We start from the raw sequence: 25,571 nt of genomic DNA, 5'->3' as shown, positions 1-25,571 counted from the left end.
AACCACATGTAACTTGAAAGAATTGAAAAATTTGCATGCCATTGTATAATGTGGAAGAGATCATCGCAATGGAAAAACATATATACAAACCGAAATTACAAGAGACGCAAATTAACAAAAAATGGGGGGAAATGGACCGACTATAGAGCACAGGAGGACCCAATCGTCTCTACTGACTGTATTGTATCTTATGTTTCTGTATAGTATTTTATGTTTCTGTATAGTATTTTATGTTTCTCTTTTATTACCCGTGTGATTTTTTTATATTCCACTACTGCACCTTAAGTTTGAGTCCCAAATCTCGTTGTATGCCAATATAATGATAATAAAGTACAATCTAATCGAATCTGACTATAGAGCACAGGAGGACACCATCGTCTCTACTGACTATAGTAAAGACGACTTTAAACTGTTGAACAGTAATCCAGAACAGTAATCCAGAACTATTTTATTGCACTGTAAAAAATAATATTTGATCTATTCTACTATTTTATTGCACTGCACTATTTTACTCTGTCTATTTTATCTTACTATCATTGTCTATTTAAAACTGAATCAAACCATAAACAAGGTGGCCTGTTGGGATGTTAGATCCTAATATGAAAAACTGTGATTTTATATGTCTGCACTTTATGTGCTCATTTTATGCCTGTCTTTTTTCTGTTGTGAAGCACTTTGAGCTGCAGTTTCTGAATGAAAGGTGATATACAAATAAAGCTTATTATTACATGGCGTTTTCACATTCGCCGAAATGCTTGCTTGTGATTGGTCAATAGCGCTCGTCAGAGGTCCGATATTACTCGATAACGGACCTCTGCCGAACAATAATGACCGCTGTGTGCAGCTGGACCAATCAAGCCCACTACACACACTATCAGTGCTGCGTCTATACTTTCCGTAGCCGCATTTCTGCAGACCCCTCTCTGATTGGTTGAGCCCATTCCTGCAGACCCCTCTCTGATTGGTTGAGCGAAGCCCCTCTCTGATTGGTAAAATGAAGCTCGGGGGTAGACGCCGGCTCGTGTGGTGAGCACAGACCATCGCTGTTTCCTAACATAACAGGAGTAAAGTCCGTAGCAATCCAAAGTGACATTGACCACCAGACTCTTTCTCTTAAGGCATTAACTGGGTTAATTAATATAAATGTTATATTGTAACTGTCTAGTTACACATTGGTTCCGAAACATGTATGTTCCAGGTTGCAATTAAAACTTTGAATCTGAGAGTGCTGGTCCGGCTTTGATTGATTGATTGATTGATTGAAAAGTTTATTAACAGATTGCAGAATGGGTACAGTACAGTACAGCTCAATACATACAATTGTTAAGGGGATGCAGACCAGAGAAAGACTTTCGTCTCGTTTACATCAGGGTCCCCCATTTTCAATTCATCATAAGAATAATAGGATAATAATAATAATAATAATAATAATAATAATAATAATAATAATAATTATTATTATAATAATAATAATAATAATAATAATAATAATAATAATAATAATAATAATAATAATAGGAATAAGTCTCTCACGACAGAGTGGATGGCTCTTAAAAGAGCCTTTGGGTTAATCTTCAGTGAACAGCGTAGTTTACTTGGAGCTAGTGTACTTGGTCACAGCCTTGGTTCCCTCAGACACAGCGTGCTTCGCCAGCTCACCGGGGAGCAACAGACGCACAGGCTTCCTGCTTTCTTCTAACTGTCTAGTTAGGCATTAACTGTGTTAATCTAAATGTTACATTGTAACTGTCTAGTTAAGGCATTAACTGTGTTAATCTAAATGTTAGGTATTGTCACACCAGGATCAGTTGGTATGATGAAACACATGTTATTATATGTTTGATTGAAATGTTGTGTCTTACTAATAATAACTAATTCCTTGGTCAATAGAAGTCTCTGTGATACTTTCTGAATATGATGTTCCAAAAATGTTTGGGAACATCAAATGGGCAGGGTTATAATAGAAGAAAGACAGTGTAAACAATATAATTAACTCTGAATATAATAATGAGGAAAAATAAACAGGATACACAACAAGGTGCATGAGATGAACGCGAAATAACATAACGTTATGTTATATACCGTTACAATGTACAGTTTCTGACAGCTGGCTGTGTTGTCACGCGAAATAACGTTATACGCGAATCTGGTAGTCAATTTCTTTTTATCTTCTTGATATGATAACATTACGCTCGCCTTTTGCCGCGTGACGAGCTAAACCAATCAGAGAGGGGCTTCGCTCAACCAATCAGAGAGGGTCTGCAGAAATGGGCTCAACCAATCAGAGAGGGGTCTGCAGAAATGCGGCTACGGAAAGTATAGACGCATCAGTGCTGCTCAGCATATGCACAGCGTCATGCAATCAGACCACAGACCTGCCGATAATAATAATCACTTTATTTGGGCTGACAGAGCCACAGAACAACTGCGTCTGCATTTGATCTCGTCTTGTCGATGAATTAGGTATAGTAAGTTAGCCATGTAATAAGCGGGATAATGTATAGCCTATACTCGGTCATTGTCGCAAAATAATTGACCTTCACTGACGTTTAAAACACCTCGGCTGCGCCTCGGTGTTCTAAACTCCGTGTCGGTCAATTATTTTGCGACAATGACCTCGTAGCTATACATTATCCCTTACTTATTATTATATTATAGAGCACAGGAGGAGGACACCATCATCTCTACTGACGATAGAGCACAGGAGGACACCACCACTGGACAATAAAAACAGTGATGTTTTTACTCCCTGAATTTCCCCAAGGGGATCAATAAAGGAATATCTTATCTTATCTTATTAACTGCATTTGAAACTCATTGAAGATCTCATTGTATTTAAAAAGGAGCACTTCGTCGATTTTCAACCTTAATCCCAAATGACATTCCGATTATCGCATGTTCTCCTCACAACCGAACGATAGGTTTGAGGTTGAAAATCGGCAAAGTGCCCTTTGGACGTCAAGGAGGATACCGCTCAATCAATTTCACGGTCTGGAGCAGACTGTCAAAACAATATTGATGAATATGAACAACTCCGTCTCAAAGCCAGAAACCAGATGTCATAATGATGTAAAATCTGGAGCTGCTCAATAGACAATAAATAAGAGACTGATTTTATGGACCCACAGCATGTCCAAATGAGTTTTTAATGCTCAAATTAGCTCTTTTGTGTGGCAGTATTATTGCTTCTGATCTGAAACTAAATGTGTATCCTTATCCTTATAGAAGATTGCCCTGCGATCACCACTGGCCAGTGGGCAGTGAGCTAAAGACATGGTAGTTCTTATACTTATAGAAGATTGCCCTGAGATCACCACTTGCCAGTGGGCTAAAGACGTGGTCGTTCTTATACTTATAGAAAATTGCCCTGGGATCACCACTGGCCATGTAAACATGGTCTAGAAAATAAACTCAAATCAAGATCAGAGACATAAGGCAGACACTATAGCGAAAAAATTGAAGATTGACACGAGCTAATAACAAGCAATTATTTTTTGAAAAGGTACAAGGCAAAGGAGAGGAGAATAACATATGAACAGTATATAATGAAGACATACACATACATCCACATGTAAATATCCACAGACATCCTTGAAGAATTTGATCTGTAGATGGAAATCAATCTGCAATCTGATTGGTTCACAGCCGTGGTATAATGAGCGTACACCCACAGCTATGATTTTAATTCCTCAGTATAAAAAAAAAAGCTTGCTGTACAATATAACGCTAACCTGTGATGAAAGAACGCCAGCTAACCTCGCAGTGCAGGCAGCCAGGAGGGCCTATTTTATTTTGTATATTTATATTGAAGTGTGTCTTACTTTAATATTATCATAGCCTACTTGGTAACCGTTTGATAAAAGCAATAGATCACGACCGGCCGTGGCATATGGTTATTATTAGGGCTGTCAGTTTATTGCATTAATTAGATTAATTAATTACACAGCAAATTATCGCGTTATGAAAATGAACTCAAAATTAATTACAAATTGTTTTAATAACTTTTTTTTTAATCTCATTCATTCCATAATAATGTAGAATACACATTTACAGACTTTTTTTTTATATGGTCCATTTGCATGTTCTTGGTATCTGATTCTAGGGACATCTATGGATCACAGGGAATGTATTCCCAGTGTCAGAAATACTGTGTCTGTTACTAGGCTTGAGTAAATTGTAATGAACCAAATGAGAATATCAATACAAAAATGTTTTATCTTTGACTGTGAATAACACTATGCTCAAATTGACCAGACCTGAAAAATCTTAGCAAATTAATAGATGGAAGATGATTAAACAGAAGGTTTTGTAGATACAGTACTGAATTCTGCCATCCGGACACATGCAATTTGAAATATGATTATAGAATATCAGGCATAAAATGGTTATGCGATTAAAATGTGATTAATTAGATTAATTAATTACAAATCCTGTAATTAATTAGATGAATTTTTTTAATCGCCTGATAGCACTAGTTATTATATCACCGATTCGCATTGGGCCGACCTACGCCCCTTAGCCGTGATATAATAAACATATACCACGGCCTGTCGTGAGCTATAGTTTAAATATTTACCTCTCGACGGTTTTCTTTATAATGTTATTGTAAGTATTGATTGTTGATTGATTGATTGATTGATTGAAAACTTTATTAACAGATTGCAGAATGGGTACAGTACAGTACAGCTCAATACATACAATTGTTAAGGGGATGCAGACCAGAGAAAGACTTTCGTCTTGTTTACATCAGGGTCCCCCATTTTCAATTCATCGTAACATATATGACATACATGACATACAGATAGACAGTACTGCTACATCTATACATTTATGACATACCAGATTTGCAATTACAGTACTGTTTGTGATACAAAAAGAGTCCAGAAAAAAAAGTATATACATTTGACGTAGAAACTGTACATTGGATTGGGTAGGTGGGGGGGGGTGAACTGTACATTGGAGGTGGTTGGGTGGGGGGGGGGGGGGGGGTTGGGTAGGAGTGGGGGGGGGGGGGGAGGTTGGGTAGGAGGGGTGGGTGGGGGACACTGTACAACTGTACAAACAAAACTGTACATTGGAATATTGACAAGACCATACTTGGTAATTTACTGTACATTGGAGGGGGTTGTGTTCGGTTAAATATGTTAAATATGAGTAATTGACAGACCATGTATTTTCTATTGTTTATTTATTGTTTCTTCTCCCTGCTCCATTTCGCTCATGGAATGTGAAAATTGAGAGGTGCTTTGATTATGAAACACGTTTTTCTTTCTTTTGTGAAACTGTGCATTACCACAAACGGAAAAAAGATTGAAATTAAAGTGTTAGTCCTTGTATCAATCATCAATCAATCAATAAATTCTTTAAATTTTGAGAATCTCTAGGCACACCTGACCTAACTTCAAGGCACAGCGGTTGAGAACCACTGCTCTAACACATACCATGTACCTGCAACGTCGTGGGTTCAACTCCCACTTTGTCACATGTCAGCCACCCACTTTCTGTCTTTAGTCTTTCCTGCCATTCTCCATGTAAACCATCCAATCAAGCAGAGCGGACTCAGACATGATCTACAGTATATGACCCTATAGCTACCGGATTAGGGCTTAATGGCTTCCAGCAAATGAACGGGCCGCTTCAGGCTCACTATCAATGCCCTTGTTTGGAGAACCTTTGAGCTCTGCTCATTTAAAATCGTTTAATCAAAGAGGGAATTAAATCAGTGCAATTAAGGCATTTACCAAATTGACCGGAATGCAATCAGCTGATTGAAATGCAATCAGTGTCGGTAGGAAATTCAAGATGAGCAAAGGTATGTTAGTGCCTCTGAATCATTCATCAGTTTTAAAGAATAACCTAGAGCTTATTTTCTATTATCTGGCATTATGCAGACTCTAAACTCTCGTTAACTGGACCGTGAATGAGCGAATTGTGTTTTTCTGGGCGCCTAAGTTGACTGCATTCTGCATTCTCCCAATAGGGCAACAGTCAAAGGATCTCCTCAAAAGCAGCCCTTTTCTTTCTCTTGTGATGATGAACTTTCTGTTTTTAGTAACACTATTTTGTTGGTTGTGCAGTTGCCTCATTGGCAGTGTGCGACCCATAGCATGATCTTTGGGTGAGCCGCGTCGGGGGGGGGGGGGGGGGGGGGGGGGGGGGGTGCGCGGCGCGCCTCTCAGCGAGGAGTGCTCAGGAGTCGGACTGTGTAATCGCAGACGTTACTAGTCTGTACTCTGTAGCCTGTAGTAGGTAGAGTAGAGTTAGAGTAGACAACTCACTTACCGTCCGGCCGTCTGGACGGGGCTTCCACAGCACATTCCATGATAAAAAAAAGTATCTATTTAGTTAGATAGAGATGATTATCTCTCAGACTCCTGACTTACTAACAATATGAAATACTCCTGGTCCCAAGCATTATTTTCTCGACTGACGAGTCACTGAGCTTGCTTCGACCACTAGGAAACGCGCCCATATTTCATATCATATTTGAAGACCCTAATAGGCTACATTTATTTGCTTGCTGCATTTACATTGGCTGCGACGAATCGATACATTGGCTGCCTGCAGTGACGCTGACGCCCACCACAGTCACCACTGTGAGTGACGTGAATCTCAAAACAATGATTTATATTTAACTAATAATAGTCCCCACGGCCACCGGAGCAGCACCAGCCGCAGGTGTAATTGCGCCTGTAGATGATCCGATTCCCGCCTCCTGCTGCTCTGTCAGCTTCACTGTCAGTGAATAATATATAATAGTAATTTAGAGACCCCCCAAAAAATCGCAAATCAAGTTTGCAGGGGAGCTGATGTCTGATCTAGGGGAGCTATAGCGGTCCGGGCTCCCCTCGTGGATCGCACCCTGCTCATTGGATTGAAGAGCTGCAGCCAACGTGAGCGCAGAGAAAAACACAAATCGCTAATTTCTGATGCAGTTGATGAGATAATTTGGTCTGAATCAATCCATATGATACCGGACAATGGAACGATAAGGTATCGGTTGAAAATAAGTTAATGAGTCATCGTTAAACAGAGTGAAATTACAAGTTATTAAATCAATTATGTCAAATCAAAAACTGATGTTAGAGTTAATGAGTGGGCTGCATGTGGCACAGCAGTGCTTGAATGTCTCCAAGAACACAAGACAAAAGCGTGTAGATCAGTGGTTCCAGCTGTGTCCAAACTCACTGTCCCTACCTCTACCACAGCAATCATGTTCTATATTCAGAACGGTCATAGGCAGGGCTGCTTAATGTCTGCTCAGTGTCTAGTCTAGCAGGCTAATATAAAAAACAGAGAATTGTTTAAGGGAAGGTTCAGTGTTTTAGCCTCTTCTATCAATCACTAACCGGATGTTGTCATGGCCACTGGCCATGACAACATCCCCTCCAAATTCCTCAGAGACGCAGCAGCCGCCATCACCCCAGTCATCACACACATAATAAACCTCTCTATAAAACAGGGGCACGTCCCCAAGGACTTCAAAATTGCGAGAGTGACCCCTCTGCACAAAAAGGGCAGCAAATTAGACCCAGGCAACTACCGCCCTGTTTCTATTCTTACCTCCATCTCGAAAGTCATGGAGAAAATAGTCTACGAACAGGTCGAAAAGTACCTGGCGGAAAAAAATCTAATCTACGAATTCCAATCTGGCTTCAGAGCGTCCCACTCCACTGACACATGCCTCCTCTATTTGAACGACCACATCAAACAAGAGGTGGACGCGGGCAAATACTGCGGCATGGTCATGCTGGACCTACAAAAGGCCTTCGACACTGTCAATCACTCCATTCTGATGGACAAGCTAAAAGCAATTGGTTTTGATAGCTTATCAGTGAGCTGGATGCAATCCTACCTGGAGGGGAGAGAACAGATGGTAAAGGTAAACGGTACTCTATCCCCCCCCCCTCACAGTGAGCTGTGGTGTTCCACAAGGAAGCATACTAGGACCGCTACTCTTCCTAATTTATGCAAATGACATGTCGTCAGCCTGTGACTGCAACTTGTTCCTGTTTGCGGACGACTCAGCCCTGCTGGTCTCTGACAAGAACAAGTTGCAGGTTGAAAAAACCCTCAGCTCGGAACTAGGCAAAATCTGCATATGGCTCGCTGATAACAAACTATCATTACACATGGGCAAAACAGAGTCCATTCTCTTCGGTTCAAATAACAAACTCAGCAAGACCGACGGCTTTTCAGTTACAGTGGGTGACAATATTGTCACAAGGAAAGACGAAATTACCTACCTGGGTTCCATCCTAGAGGCAAATCTTTCCTGTGACAAAATGGCATCCAATGTAATAAAAAAAGTCAACCAACGAACTAGATTCTTGTACCGGATCTCCTCTCTGGTAAACAAGAATACCCTGAAGACTCTGGCAGGAGCACTCATTCAAGGGTACTATGACTATGCGTGCACCTCACTCATGGTACCAAAGCACCTCAAAAGGCGCTTAAAACAAAATTACAAACATCACAAAACAAACTGGTCAGACTACTACTTGACCTGAACCCCCCGAACCCACCTCACCCCTGCCCACTTTGACAACCTAGGATGGCTTAGAGTAGACGACAGAATACAGCAACTTGCAATGGGCCTGGTCTACAAGATACACTATACGACCGGGGTGCCCATGTACATGTCAAAATACTTCCCAAAGGTCAGTGAATACCACAACCACTACACCAGAGGAAGCTCAACAAATCATGTTAAACCCAGATTCGGCTCAAACAAGGGACTAAACATGTTTCGCAATTATGCCACAACAATGTGGAACGCCCTACCCAAAGCTGTAAAGGAATGTGAATCCCTGCCCACATTCAAAACCGCTCTTAAAGAGCACCTACGGGAGGCTGCAATTCGAAACTGGCCACCGTAAATGCCCAAAACCCCCACCCCCTCCTAATAGACAGTCTCCTCCCCACCGCATGTATATATTCCCTCCTCGCCGTATGTATATTTCTCTCCCACCCACCCACCCCCTCCTAATGTACAGTCCCCTCCCCATCATATGTATATACTCTGTCAGGATCTAGGGGTAACAGTACTGTATATTTGAATACCGTTTATGTCACAAATGTATCAGTACTAAATACCTATATGTCCCTATGCCAACCAGCTTGGCTGGTAGTTCATAATGTCATAAATGTCTATATGAATTGAAAATGGGGGACCCTGATGGAAACAAGACAAACGTCTTTCTCAGGTCTGCATCCCCTTAACAATTGTATGTATTGAGCCGTACTGTATTGTACCCATTCTGCAATCTGTTAAATAAAGTTTTCATTCATTCGTTCATCCCCTTTAGGACAAGCTAAATGTCTCCCATCTGCATGTCCAGCCGGGCCTCCCGTTAGCAGGATAGCAGCGCTATTGCAAGTACGAATCTAAACGAGGTGAATTTGCAAATAGCCTCCTAGTAGCATTTGTTAGCCAGTGCACAGCAAACAAATGGGGACTACACATTTTTGTCAACAATACTCACTGGTTGCCATCTTCTCTGAGGGACAGGATGGTATCCCGTGGGTCACAGCCCAGTCGTGTGCTCCTCGCCCCACTAGAAAGCTGGACAGATGGAAACACAATGATTTCAGGATGGTAAGCTAATCAGAGCCTCGCTAGAAAAGAATAAATCACCAAGATAATTACCAGGGAGGTATTCTGCCAGCTGAGAGCTTCCCTTTCTGTGCTTCACTCAGAAGACGATTTGCAACCAAGATTGGGTTCTTTATACCTGAAGACAAACACAGATTTGTTTTTCAGACAATGTTCACAATTCATGCCCGGTGGTTGGAGCACATTATGAAGGAAGAAGAAGCAAGAGGGTCAAACAATAAATCGATTGCAGCATAATTAATGCTATGGCGCAATCATTGATGGTACTGAAAAACTGATTATCAAAACCCATGTTGACAAAGATCTAATCAACCTTGGGCCAACTGGCCTTTTATAAATTTGAACAGGAAATGGGTAAAATGTCCAACCAACCTTTAATATAAGATACATTTGGTAAGTTTGGTCCATAACTCTTTCCGTTTTTTCACTCTGCACACAGCTGTTCATTACCAAGAATAGCTTCCACACACCAAAGGATCAATAGGTTTCTTCCTCGTCTAGAGGTCATGAATGTTCACAGCAAATGTTTGTATGGTGATACGGCCATAATGATTCAGCTTGACCTGATAGTGCTAGAGGAAAAGCCATGGGATCACCAAAATGAGTAGGTTTCTTCCTCTAGGGGTCATGAATGTTCACAGCAAATGCATGGCAATTCTGCCATTTTTTCCCTATGATATCTTGTTCACAAACGGGGGTGAAAACACAACCTCCTTGATAGAGGTAATAAGAGACTAGGCTAGTATTTACCAGCCAATGGCCGTCTAGAATTTCAATTGCCCGGCAAAAAATTTATCTTGACGGCCCTTGTAATATATATATATATTAGAGCTGGGCCGTTAACGGCGTTAACGGCGTTAACGTGCTGCATTAACGCTATACTAGTATCGCGCGATAATATAATTAATGCATTAATCTTAAAAAAAAAAAAAAAAAAAAATTACCTTTATTTACCCAGGGCAGGTTCGCTGAGCACAGATGCTCTTTTTCAGGAACGCCCTGCTTCACATTCACACAGTTCCATTCACACCTGGGAGCTGCCCAGTACAACCACAGTTGACACCATTGGCCACTGAGCAACTCCACTGGAGCAGTTGATTCAAGCCATGTCACATAGTTCAAGTTTGAAATGATTCTTTCTGTTTTGCTCCTGAGAGTGTGCTAGATACTGTACTGTACTGGTAATATTATTTATTTGTGTTAACTTCTGAATAAAACAACTTATTAAACACAAGTACATCTTATTGAACATTATTTTGATATTTCATTACCAATTATCATAGCAAAACAGCTTTTTCAAACAGTCTGTAATGCATTTTGGAAACGGGAGATGGGCTCATGGTGTAATGGGCCACCTGGCCTGAGAAACATAAGGAGGAAAGAAAAAGTAAGGACTTACTTCTGGTCATTATTTGGGTAGAACACACATATTTTGAATGCCTTCGGCAGGTTTTTTTTTTTTTTTTGAACCATTTTAATCTAGATTAAATCCAGGATTGCAGATAGATTAATCTAGATTAAAAAAAATAATCTATGCCCACCTCTAATATATACTGTATATATTACATTGACTGTGGTGAGTAAATATGTGTTAGCGTGTGGCAGCCGTGGCTTACTAAATGTACAGTAGACTACTGCCCTGTCCTGCGATGAGAGAGGGTGTGACCTTCAACAACAATCATAAAGCCCTCCGTTGCACCTACAGTAATGGCAAAACAGAAGCTCCTTTATAGGGAGGTGTCGTCTGACGTCACTTCAGTTTCCCGCGCGGTCCACCCGTATCACTAACATTATTGTTTAAGCATTATTGGTTGAAATAAAGTTAGTTAAAAGGTTGTTTAATTTGTCATTAAAAAATAACTACACTTCGCCTAACACACGTCACGGCCATTGTGTAGTTTCTCAGTGAACGAAAACATAAACGTTGTTATTTTGCTACTTTGTCGAGTAATTGTGAATTTTTTCATGTTGAGCTACAGATTGTGGATGAATACACAGAAAGGTACACCATGCCAATGTTAATGTTTTATTTGTTTTAAACGAGACAATTTAGAAATGTGTCCATTGAGAATACATTGCAATTTCAAGTGGGGTGGAACGTGCGGGAAACAACAATGCCGTAACCACTACATCTCCATGAAATTCCCCCACTACTAACATTAACAATAAAGAGGAGCGTGCGGGAAACATTGAGGCAGAACCAGAGAAGAAACTGAAAACAGGGTGACAAATATCAACGAGCTACACTATGCTTGTTAATTATGTTACCGTTAGGTAACGTAATGTTAGCAGTATTAACGTGAGATCGACTGGAGGAGTCATCTGCTAACAAAGATATTGTTACATCAGAGAATTTATTCACAAAATGGATCACGATTCAACGTTATTGGCCGATAAGTTTACTTCCCCTAACCATGTTTCCATGAGTTTCTTCACGACCGCACATGTATCACGTGACGTTCCCAGCGCCGTCACACAGCGCGCCACCCACCACCTCAACTGATTCTGAACCTGTGGGAAGCACCGTTACATGACATGGCCATTAACTTTTACATTTGGCCGGTAAATTAGAATCTTAACGGCCACGTTGGCCGGCCAAAGGGATTGCTAGCGGAAACCCTGCTGGGAAGCATAGGCTGGCAAACATACGAAGCCAAGAAACCTTCATTCATCATGTACAGATTTTATGGCTAGCTGTTACATCATGCAGGCATGGGTAACAAAAACAATGTGTTGTCTTTTCGACTAACTGTCAAATGCCCACTCTCACCTCCTCCAGAGTTTTGTTTGCAATCAATTACGAGGTCTTACACAGAAAAGGCCTTGTAAACAAAGCTATTTGCACGGCCGCTGATGTGAACACATGTACAGTAAGCCTCAGTTACCCTCAAGGTAAACACTGGGTGGTCTGGGGGCGAGCTCGTGGTTCAGAGCGCTGAGGCATGTACGCCACACAGACTACTTGCAAAGCTGGGAGCTCAAAACCCCACCACACTCCCTGCAACTTCCCCGTCTTTTATTATGGACTTTCAAATAAAGCATTACATTAATAGTCTTTAATGGTCCTGCTATATAAAACATTCATGGTGCTCTAAACTAATAGTATAATATGTTATACTAGCTGTGACGTACATGGGTTGGTCATTATCATTATTATCGTATTTGCAACACCATGTAAACATCAGGTTAGTATAGGTAAGTAATTCTGGTAATTGTTATTTGTATTGTATATGGTGTGTGTCACCTTTATATTGATCCCTTTTCTTTCTCCCTTTCCCAGGTGCCGCCCGTTTCTCTGATTGTGCTGATTGCCTGAGGAGTGGCAGCCGCAGACAATCAGCCCCAGTAGATGGGTGGTTAAAACCTTGCATGTGACACACATCCGGGCGCCTCATTGTGTAATTTGCCAGTGACCAGAGTAGAGTGAGGTTGCCTTTGTTTGCCACTGTTGTGGAGCGATACTGTGCCTTTATGCCATTTACCACTTTGTGTGGACAATTATATATATCAAGTCAAGTCAAGAGTTTTATTTGTCACGGCATACAAGTATACAATGAAATATATTATGTTGGCCTATCTATTGTCCACTGTGTGTGAGTATATATATATATATATTGTATTGGCCTTTGATGCCAATTGCCACTGTGTGGATTGGTACTGTGCTCATTTCCCAACTGTGTTTGGAGCAACTAGATTGTATTCGCCTTTTTGCCACTATTCGATACCTACTTTGTGCACGATTGCTGGGTGGTTCCCAGTACCAACCGGTTAATGTTTGTGTTTGTATTATTATTACCCTGTTTGTTCTCCCCTACCTTTTCCCTGATTGTCTATTGTTGTGGGTTTCATTCCTCTCATTTAAATAAATATCATTTACTTAAACACCTTATTATTTCCTCCTACCGAGACCTGTGCTTATGGCACGCACTGGACGGGCTGGCTTCACAACAGCCCGGCCCAGGTATTTTGGTTGGTCGTCAGACCTTTGGTTGTGACACTAGCTATAATATGCTATAAATATTTCACTACATATAAAAAATAATATAATATAGCTAGCTATATAGTAACTTATTATACAGTGAATTTCTGAAGAGTGGCCAGCAATAGTAACCCCTCCCCTATCAACTTCAACCGACATATCAGACCAAAATAAAAAGAATTAAGAAAGCGTAAACAAACACCAAGGGCTCTTTTGCCTAGAGGTCACTGTTTTTGATGGCATTACAGATTCTATCTTTAAAAAGAAACACATCAACATTATGGGAAATTCGCATACAGTAATCTCTCCCGGAGTTTAAGCTAAGCTACCGGTACTGTCCTCTTCCATTCATTGCGCTGAGCTAGGCTAGCATGCAGCCGGATAGCTTTCTTAAAAAAATTTATCTAATTAATTACAGGATTTGTAATTAATTAATCTAATTAATCGCATTTTAATCGCATAACCATTTTATGCCTGATATTCTATATTCTATAATCATATTTCAAATTGCATGTGTCCGGATGGCAGAATTCAGTACTGTATCTACAAAACCTTCTGTTTAATCATCTTCCATCTATTAATTTGCTTAGATTTTTCAGGTCTGGTCAATTTGAGCATGGTTGTTATTATTCACAGTCAAAGATAACAATAAATTAGGGATGCTCGATATTGGCTTTTTTACCGATACCGATATACCGATATTGTCCAACTCTTAATTTCCGATACCGATATCAACCGATATCGATATATGCAGGGTCCCCCCCCCCAAAAACTGAAAAATTTCAGGTAATTAACATTACATATCTCTTGTTGTGGAATTAACACAACAGTATGCATACTTTTGACAATAAATAAAATCAGAATTTGTTCTTACTTGCTTGCCTGGGTAAATAAAGGTTATAGAAATGTAAAAAAATAAAAATAAAAATTGAAAACCGATACCGATATTTTCCGATATCACATTTGAATGCCGATATCGGCCGATAATATCGGTAGGCCGATAATATCGGACATCCCTACAATAAATGTATTGATATTCTCATTTGGTTCATTACAATTTACTCAAAATAAAATGTTCAATCAATCACCGCTCAGATTGATTGAATGAAAATGTTATTAACAGATTGCAGAATGGGTTCAATACAGTACGGCTCAATACACACAATTGGGGGGGGGGGGGGATGCTTGCAGACCAGAGAAAGACTTTCGTCTTGTTTACATCAGGGTCCCCCATTTTCAATTCATAATGAATTGTAAGTAAGGGTGCAACTTGCACCGTGCAATCCATTCTTTGTGGATCTAGCCCACAGTATTTCTGACACTGGGAATACATTCCCTGAGATTCATAGATGTCCCTAGAATCAGATACCAAGAACATGCAAATAACCCATATTTAAAAATAAACGTCTGTAAATGTGTATTCTACATGAATGAGATTTAAAAAAAAAAATGTAAATAAAAAATAACGAATTTAGTAATACATTTTTTGGTAATTTTCATAACGCGATAATTTGCTGTGTAATTAATTAATCTAATTAACGTGATAAACTGACAGCCCTACCATTTAATAATAATAATAACTGGACTTTGGAGAAGTCTTTATTCGGCATGCAGGCAGACACACATGCGATGGGCAGCACACACACAGGGACACACACATGCAATTAGTTGGGTCGCCAATGCGATTGAGTCTCTGCACTTGACCCATCCCGTCGTCCTTCCCATTACATTTACATTTAATCATTTAGCTGACGCTTTTATCCAAAGCGACTTACAAGTTCTGTACGACAAGCCATCAGGAAGGGCACAACTCTATCAGCTGAGCAACAATGTTCATCAAAGTGTTGAGTGCTACAGTGTAGGTTACGGTAGTTTATTAGGACAAGTGCATGACAGTACGGTTAGTTAGGGTTAGATATTTTCTTTATTATTCAGATAATGGTTGAAGAAGTGCGTCTTTAGTCGACGGCGAAAGATTGGACGTGTTTCGGCTGTCCTAACTGGGGTTGGTAGTTCATTCCACCATTGTGGGGCAAGGACTGAGAATAGGCGACTTCTCTTTGATGACCCTCCCGGAGCTTGGATAGGAGTAGGTCTGAGGCGGCCAGAAGATGCAGAGCATAGGGGTCTTGAGGGTGTGTAGTTAGAGACCATTGACCGGAGGTAGGCGGGAGCGGTTCCCTTTGCCGCACGGTATGCTAGCTCGAGGGCCTTGAAGCGGATTCGTGCAGCACTGGGGAGCCAGTGCAGGTCCCTAAGAAGTGGGGTGACATCGGTAGGTTTGAGATCAGGCGGGCCGCTGCGTTCTGAATGAGTTGAAGAGGCTTAGTGGCAGTGGCCGGGAGGCCAGCGAGCAGTGCGTTGCAGTAGTCGAGGCGGGAGATGGCTGTTGGTTGGACGAGGATTTGGGTGGCTTCTTTTGTCAGGAAGGGGCGGATCCTTCTGACGTTGCTCAGGAGGAATCGGCAGGTTCTGGTTGTCGCTGCGATGTGAGCAGAGAAGTTCAACTGGTCGTCGAGGACAACACCAAGGTTCTTGGCGGTCGGGGACGCGGTCACAGCTGCATTCTCGACTGTGATGGAAAGGTCGGTCAGGGGGGAGGATTTGGCCGGCAGGTGGAGCAATTCTGTTTTGCTTAGGTTCAGTTTGAGGTGGTTGGTCGTCATCCAGGCGGAGATGTCGCACAGACAGGCCGAGATCCGCTCAGAGACGTGGATATCTGAGGGAGGGAAGGAGAGGAAGAGTTGAGTATCGTCGGCATAACAATGGTAGGAGAAGCCATGAGACGTGATAATGTTACCCAGTGATTTAGTGTAGAGGGAGAAGAGAAGGGGTCCTAAAACAGAGCCCTGGGGGACGGGTGGCCGACAGGGTCCCTCTCCATGACACTTGGTAGGAGCGGTCATTGAGGTATGATGACAGCTATGTCAGCGCAGAGCCAGCCACTCCCATTCCTGCGAGGCCGCGAGGAGGATCTGGTGGTTGACTGTGTCGAAGGCTGCAGATAGATCTAGGAGAATCAGGACAGAGGAGAGGCCTTTCGCTTTTGCTAAGTGAAGTGCCTCTGTGACCGCAATGAGGGCTGTCTCTGTGGAGTGACCAGTCCTGAAGCCTGACTGATTAGGGTCTAGGAGGTCATTCTGTAAGAGGGCAGCCGGGAGCAGATAGGGGCGTCGGCGTGGGGCCACGCCCCGGGGACCAATCCAAGTGCTCCTGTCCGTCTTCATCAGGGACGCGACAGCGTTAGCGATCTGTTCTGCATCCCTTGCGAGCACGGGAAGAACATGCAAACTCCACACAGAAAGGCCTGGGAGATACCCCACCCGGGTACCTGTGTATGCGTGTGTGTTATCAAAGCAGTGTTGTGTTTATAGATTAAGTACTTAAGGATGTCTGGAACTGTGTGTGGAGTGCTACAAAGCTTCAATCAGTGTCGTTTTCAGCTTGCTGCATTGTTGTTCCAGATGTAGAATAGTGATTTCATGTGCCTGTGTGTGGCATTTAGGGGTATAACGATAAACACATTTTCTATAAAAAAAAAATTATTTAGCTGATTTCTTTTATCTTTGTGTTAAAATTAGAGGCCCCACGATACGGTATTATCACGATAATAGTCACGATATTGTAATATCATGAAATTGCGATATTACGATATATTACCTTTTTTCAAATGCAAATTATGTCCACAACGGAAAACTTTGTTAACATCTGAAATAAACATATTATATACATAATCTGTTTTATCTAATAAGATAGTCTGTTCACCTCATTCCAATAATTTGTATTGCAGTAAAATGGGATTGTCAAGGAAAGAAAAAAAATATATATATAAATGTTTTAAATATATAAATTAATTTAAATATTGATACTTGGTGTCACTGTATCAATACAATATTGCGATTTATTGCTGTATTGATTTCTTTCGCCTCACCCCTAGTTAAAATGTATTCATACTATCAATACAGAAGGGCTGGGTGGGTCTGGGTTGGGCATGTGACATTTGAAGGGGACGGTAGTTGTGGTCTACTGCCACATGCCACAAGTGGCTTCCAAAGGGGCTCTCCGACACAGCGACACAGGCGATGATGGTGAAAACAGCAGACCAGTTTATTCAAGAGCAGTGGCAAGATCAGCAATATATTGCAATATTATCTTTTAAAACCCTTTAACAGGAACTCAAAAGGCTTGATTCAGTTCTACATCTCTCCGGTGTCTGTATTTCTGTGCCACAGCGATGACACCATAGCGGTTACATAAGAATATCAACACGCGTGCTGTAACCCACCGCTAATGGCGCCTACGGCTCCGTAATGCAGCGACTTCCCATCCATGATGCTGGCGTCACACTCGATCTCCCCCGACAGATTCAAGTTGGAGCCCATCCCCGCATTTGTAAAAGGAGAGTCCTGAGAAAGATCACAGCCAGTGAATCGGGAGTCATGAATTCAAATCACATCTGATCATCACACACTACCAGTCTTCTACCTGTTTTCACAGGCTCCGGGGCACTTCTACCGAAACAAAGAAACAAGAGGGCCCTAATCTGTCTTAACAAATTAAAGTGCTGGTGTAATGGTGATATTTCCAAACAATATATCTGAAGCGTTAATACAATGCTTATGTAACTGTAAGCAACTGCTTATTGCTCTATGCACTAATAGGGATGTGCAATTGTGCATTGCGACTAATTTCAGTGTGTGTGGAGTGCTTCACTGTTTGATTATGCACAGTAACTACATGACTAGTCAAAAACATTTGAATAAGATGCCTACATTTACAGTACTTAAATCTATTAGAAGTAACATGCTCAGCAAAAAGATTGGCTATAGCGAGGAACATTAAAAGGCTTAACGTCTAGTATGCCTAATGACCATATGAATATATCTATTTGAAATACTGAATACATTTGGCTAAATAGGGAAGCAGTAACACAGTAGAGGTACTGCTGCTGATGTTCCACTGTCCAGACTCAGTGTAGACATATGACTGAAGATATGTGCGATGGTGCAACACTTTAAACACTACACCATATTGTATCTATTTATTACTAAAAGATTTGCACTACATCCCTACCTCGTTTTTGCATTTTGTTTGCATTTTGTACTTTAGTCTGTATAGTGTTTGGTCTTTATTCTTTTTACTGCATGAAGCACAATCTCAGGGGGCTCATACAGAACCAAGCATTTCACTCCGAGCATGCACCTTATAATGTGACAAATAAAACAAAACTTGAAAACTTTAAACTTGTTTGCTTCAGTAGTATAATCGCTTTCCAAAATGCAAACGGTGCCATGGCCATTCAGCAGCAGGCGGCCCTGTCTCGGTTTACACTTGGGGAAAAGCTGCATATGTTCCTAGCTGTGAGCTAGTTTGAACGTGGACCGTCGTAGTGGACCGACACTTGCACTTTTGCTAAATCTACAGACAACAGTGTCCCTCTGCCGAATCTCGCCATGCAACGTTAAAACAGCGGACTCCAGATATTTTCCATCCTGGCTCTCGAAGGGATGGAAAGATACAGCTGTTTGCACATTCATAAACGTAAACATATGTCAAATAATTTCTTTTGTCTCCACTGAAAGCCCACCCCGCCAGTTTGTTACTTTGATCTGGGGCCCAAAAAAGGAATCAGGAATTCCAGAATTCAGGCCAGTGACTATTTACTGTGTAAAGTTCAAATAAACAAGACTGGTTCAAAAGTGACCAATAAATGGTGTGAATGGTGTGAGTTGGTCAACAGCCCCGTCTCTTGGATCACTAGCACCTTGAAACCAGAGCTGTGTCTCTTGTGTCTCCGCTATTCTACAGCCTTCAAACTGTGTCAAGAGTTCCAATATATTATTTCCATGGCCTTGGAAAGTTCCCTTGATATGTGTGAACGTGAGCTACTCTCCCAAAGCCAGAAACGTGGGAAATAAGATTCCAGCTCGTCTGGAGCTGTTCCATAAGGCTGATCAAGAGACTGATTTTGTGGACAGAAACAGACAATGTGCAGCCTGTATAATCAGAACGTTCCACCGGGTGCTCTCAGTGTCATCTACCACCTTTCCCAAGTCACCGTCTATCAAACAGCTGCAGACTTTATACCTGATGATGGGACAAACCAGAGTTTTAGAGTTGTTCATGTTCACTAATATTATTTAAACTTAGACCAGAGGACCATGGGAATAACGTGTATGAATGCTGAAATCGGGTGTAGTTCCCCTTTAAATGCGAGTAGACTGCCGAGCTGAACGATATGAGCAAAAATATTATGTATATTGCAACAATTTTTGCAAATATTTTGATTGCGATATAACTTGCAAAATATTTTTTCTAGTCTTCGTATCATCTGTGGTTTCTTTCATATTGCAATATAGATTTTTGTTCTTAAGCTTGAATATTTTTCAGCCCACAAAAAGGAAATGTAACTGACCTCAAGCTCAACCAGTGCTGCGGCCACCGCTTCCGCTGCCTGGGCACCGGCCTTGAGTTTGTCCACCGCCTGAAAGAAAAGACATGGACAGACGGGAATGAAGAGACAGTTCCAGCAAACACACCACCCCAACTCAAAGATTAATCATTGATAAACAGGGTGTGAACACAACACCAAGATGCATTGTTGGTAAACAGGGGTGAGCACAACACCAAGATTAATAATAATAATAATAATTCATTGTATTTGTAAAGCGCTTCTCAGGAACCCGAAGTCGCTGACATTAGGTGGGGAAAACAGAGAAAACGAAGAAACAAATGGAACATAAGACCATGGGGAAACAGGGAAAACAGCACGATACACAGAAAACATAAGGCCACAGTAACAAAGATCAAAACAGTTTGGAGGCTGGGGGGGGGGGGGGGGGGGGGGGTAAGTTTGGGGAAGGTTGAAGGCTAGGGCAAACAGGTGGGGTTGATGAGGCCCGCTGCAGACGGGAAGAAGCTGTTCTTGTGGCGTTTTTGTTCCTGATGGACCGCAGCCTCCTGCCAGAGAACGAGTGTTTCAAAGAGACAGGGTCCAGGGTGGGAGCGCAGCCTCCTGCCAGAGGACGAGTGTTTCAAAGAGACAGCGTTCAGGATGAGAGTGCTCGGCCGCAATCTTATCTGCACGCCTCAGGGCCAAACGGCTATGGTTCAAGAACATGTTGCCCCTCCTCCATGCGAGATGGGAACGGCATGCATAGACAGGAATGGTAGGTGTGAAGCTACTGATCACTGAAACCATGGGCATTGTGTTTGTCAGCAGGAAGGCGAATTGAGTTACTAGAGGTTTTTGCACAGCACGCCACAAAAACAACAGATGAAACTGTCCTGTGCAAAAAGAGGTACCGTAGCTCAAAACAAGCGCTTCTACAACCATGAATCAGGGTTAACCCCGCACTCACCCTTACCGATTTCACCACCGGGCCATGACATCAAGACAAGATGGAGACAGGGGCACAACTGGTCATGAAAATGTGTAAATGGGACAATATCATATGAAAGGCATGATCTGTAAACAAAAGGGTAGCCTTTTTTTTCAAACTGTTTCAAAGGATGACTTCCCAGATGGTTTAACACTTAACCCACCATCGATTGTCAATGGTATGGTGGTGGGGGGTAAATTATTATTATTATTATTTATTTAATTATTTTAAATCAACCTTTGTTACCAAGAGTATACATAAAATATATATATATATATATATATATATATATATATATATATATATATATATATATATATATATATATATATATATATATAGATAGATAGATAAATATTCTGTATTCTGCATCTATAAAATTGCCTTGTATTGTGAGGAATGACGGGTTCAGACCCCAAAAAGTCCCATTTTACATGTAGCAGTGAACCTCTTGTGAATGTGAATGTGAATACACTGTGTATAGTATACTAGCGTGCAGTATTACATGACTCTGGCCCACACTACACTGTATCACGGAAAGGAAAGTTCCCCAATATTCCACTTTAAGATGGTTATTATTTCCAGAATACTCTTTTGGATGGAGCCTGTATTTCCTATCATGAATAAGAGCATAAAAAAGCAACAAATACTACCAACAAATAATGTAAAGATGAAAAATGTGCCTAAAGTTTCATATTTTTTTGAGACCAAGAACCACAATCGATAGCAAACAACCACAACAACCAACCGACATGCAAACTTTATTCGTCGGAAAATAAAATAGAATGATCCAACATTTCTATGCCAGGAATAAAACAACCGCAACTAAAGCTTTCCATGTCAAATGCACAACTCTATCTCCCACTCCTTACAAGAGCTTGCCAAAGTATTTAGGTGAGACCAATCCACGATGAATTGAACGTGTCTCCTTTAACAACTGTTCAATTGCCAGGCATGCAAAGAATTTTTTCTTCCCTTTGGATGTTTTTCAAACTAACCTTATGTAGGGAGGATATACAGTAATATATACATTGCACAGATTTTGGAAAGAAAAACGGTTTTAAATGCCGACTACATTGGCACACTGTGTGTGTATAAACACACGTATATGGAAATAGCCAACTTACTCTCTGGCAAGCTCTTTTGCACACATGCTTGTACTCCTTGGCCTTAGATTCAGAATGGTATCCAGCTCCTGAAAACAAATGATTGGAAAAAGGGGATTTCAAGTAAAGGTTATTTGAAAAACGGGTGACAATAACACCATGGGTCTACTGGTGCACACGTCTTAGTGCAAGTCCACGCAAGTACTTGTCAATGATATACAAATCATAAAATTATAGGCTACAGCCTACATGTATCTTGAATCTAAAGTAAATTAAAAAAGAAAGTCATCCTTGCAGCAATATTATAAAGATAGCATATTTTAACTACATCACCCAGCCCTACATCCAACTAGGGATGGGTACCTTTCACATTTGAACCGATACCGGTACCGGTACCTGTGAATCGATACCGGTACCCAACGGTACCTTTTTTCGGTACTTTAGTCTCAAGAAATTTAATTTACCTACCTCAGTCGTGAAAAAAAAATCCAAACTTCAAATAACTACAATTTCGACAGTTTTCGGCTTGCCATTGCTCCGACTGCTTTGTTGTTGAATCAAGTCAAATCCTAGGTAAGCATATATTGTGCGTGTGAACGTTGACATGAAAAGAAAAAAGTAAAAAAAAACAAAAAAAAGCAAAAAATAAATAAAAAATAGGGTATTTTTTATTTTTATTTTTTTGTATCTCACTTGATTCGATACTCGGTAGTACCGACGTGTTTCGGTTCGGTACCTCAAAAGTAACGAATTCGGTACCCATCCCTACATCCAACATCAAAACATTGCAACATTTATTACAAATATTAGGCAAGGTTCTGGCACAAAAAAGAGTGCACCCAGTCTGAGGGGAAATGGCGCGAGTGTCTATAAAGCTTAGATAGCCTACTGTTTTATTTTTTTTGTATTTTATTTTTTTATTATTTTTTAAACAAACACATAAACAAACATGACAACACACGATAAGATATACAAGCATTAGTTGTCAGAGCACATCCAATGAAATCACATTTTAGTTAATTGTCTTATATAAGATATACCCCTAATACCCGTTATCTAAAAACCTACACACATATGCTCCAGCTCGAACCCCCCCCTCCCGGACCCCACCTTGGGTAGTACCTCCATTATCCCTCGCACCTAACCAGACACTACCATTAGAAGCTAGCTTTTATTCTCTCCACCACTTCTAACCACATTGACATTTTGGATTCATTGAGACCCAGAATTCTTGCTGTAGATATTTCTTGATAAATCACATCGAGATATGTAAGAAACCAAACTTTCCGGCAAATTTTTTCCGGTTGAAATCAGCGTGATGCGATCAGCTTTTTAGCTACTGTGATACCCGATAAAACCAATCTCTTTAGCTGTGGATTTACTGCAAACTCAAAAACATCATTCAATAGTAATACCGAGGGGTGTACAGGTATATTCCAAGATACAAGTTTTGATAATTGTTGGGTCACATCTTTCCAAAATGTCTTAACTGGTCCCAATACATGTGCATAAATGTCCCTTCGTCCCCATTTGTACATTGGGAGCATTTGGAGTCTTGTTTAAGACCCATTCTGCTCAGTCTTATAGGAGTCAAGTATGTCCTGTGAATATAGTTAAGATTGATTTGTTGATGGTCCGGGTTCCTTGATGTAAGTCGGACATTTGCCCAGGCTCCTTGCCAATCAAAGTCATTTTCCAGGTCTGGTATATCCCTCCTCCAGGCAGAGTCTAGTTGGAGGGTTTCATACGAGGACGTTAGTAATTGATGATAAAAATCTGAAACAAAACCTCTCGATGTCTCTCTTTCATAGAAGAATTTGTGGTATCTGTGGTGTTCAATTGGTATGTCTAATGGAACACCGTGAGACTTCAAACATAGCTGTAACTGTATGTAAAAAAGCCATGTGGACTTGGTGAGATAAAAATGTTTGCATATTTCTCCATAACTACAAAAACCCTGTTTGTTAAAAACATCCCCTAATGAGTGTATGCCTTGCTCTTCCATAATAGGGAATCTTATAGGTCGTTTTTCAATTAAGAGTGCATTGTTATTGAATAAGGGAGTATGATTGTGCCATTTATGTGGGTTAGGATTTTTTTTTTTTTTGTTTCACGCCATATCCGGATCGCATGAGTAATTATGGGGCCAAATTTCCGTTCACAGTGCTTGATTGGTAGTTTAGTGTATGCTATGTCCTTCAGTCTATGTGGGGCTACTATGTTTTCTTCTAATTTTCTCCAGGATACTAATGCTTGGGGGTCAAACCATGTTGTCAATGGTCTTAATGTGTACGCCTTAGAATATTGAAAAAAATCTGGAAATGCCATGCCACCATCTGCTTTATTTCTCTGTGCGGTGGATCTTTTTATACGTGGTGGTTTGTTATTCCAAATAAATTTGTATGTGGAGGAGTGTAATCTTTTCCAGTAACCCTCTGGAGGGGGTAACGGTAGCATTGAACTGAAGAAGTTGATTCTAGGTAGTACATCCATCTTAACTATTGATATCCATGCTTGTACTGTGTTTTTAAGTTTTGCCCACCTATCAAGGTCGTCTTTGATTTTGTTTTGGATTTTTGTGTAATTGTGCTTCACCGTTTGTCTTATGGTGGGGAATATTTCCACTCCCAAGCATCTAAAATGTTTTACCATAGGTATCTCTCCTGGAAGGGTTATATCTTTTTTTGCAGGGGTGTTAAGTGGAAGGAAAGCCGACTTCGGCCAATTTATCTTAAATCCCGATAAATCACCAAAGTTCTCAATCAACTTGAGCAGATGAGGCAATGTGGTGTTGGGGTTTTGCATGAACAATATTACGTCGTCCGCATATAAACTAATTTTATGTTGTGTGCCCTTGATTACGATTGGTTCTATGGATTGGGATTGTCTTATATATTGTGCTAAAGGCTCTAATGATAGATTGAATAGTCCGGGACTAAGAGGGCAACCCTGTCTGGCTGAGCGTGATACCGGAAAGATTTTGGAGATGATTGTACCTGTTGTAATCATGGCCGATGGGTCTTTGTATAATACTTTAATCATATCAATGAATCCTTTTCCTAACCCCATCCTTTCTAATACTGCCCATAGATACAACCAGTCCAGCCTGTCAAAGGCTTTCATAGCATCCAGGGACAGCATCGCCTTAGGTATGGTGTCATCCTTGTCGGCATCTAGTACGTGCAGTATTCGTCTTATGTTATCAGTGATCAGGCTGACCTTCGAAGCTTTTTTTGGCAATCGAAGCTTCGGGGCCGAGCTTCGATTTTAATTCGAAGCTTAAAAAAAAAAAAAAAAAAACAAAAAAAATTATTATTATTATTATTATTTTTTTAATCTTATGTTGTGGGACTTGTACAGCACTTTGGTCAACGTTGTTGTTTTTAAATGTGCTCTATAAATAAAGTGGATTGGATTAATTAATTAAGTAGCCCCTTTCGTGACTGTGACGCAGCTAACAAGGTTTCACTCGGCTGCGCTGCCTGGGT

General features: G+C 40.8%; 1 protein-coding gene across 1 annotated transcript in view; it reads right to left on the bottom strand.

Moving 5' to 3' along the window:
• The window catches only part of tasp1 (taspase, threonine aspartase, 1), a 185,271-nt gene that overhangs the window by 133,494 nt on the left and 26,206 nt on the right, over positions 1-25,571 (bottom strand). The window contains 5 exon segments of the mRNA XM_084322225.1: positions 9,486-9,565; positions 9,650-9,734; positions 17,881-18,001; positions 20,011-20,079; positions 22,105-22,172. Coding sequence (XP_084178351.1) covers positions 9,486-9,565; positions 9,650-9,734; positions 17,881-18,001; positions 20,011-20,079; positions 22,105-22,172 — 423 coding nt within the window.

Source organism: Notolepis coatsorum, assembly GCF_963971535.1.
Source record: "Notolepis coatsorum genome assembly, chromosome: 9".
Classification (NCBI taxonomy): domain Eukaryota; kingdom Metazoa; phylum Chordata; class Actinopteri; order Aulopiformes; family Paralepididae; genus Notolepis; species Notolepis coatsorum.
The sequence above is the reverse complement of the archived record's forward strand: the minus strand, read 5'-3'. Positions and strand labels throughout refer to the sequence as shown.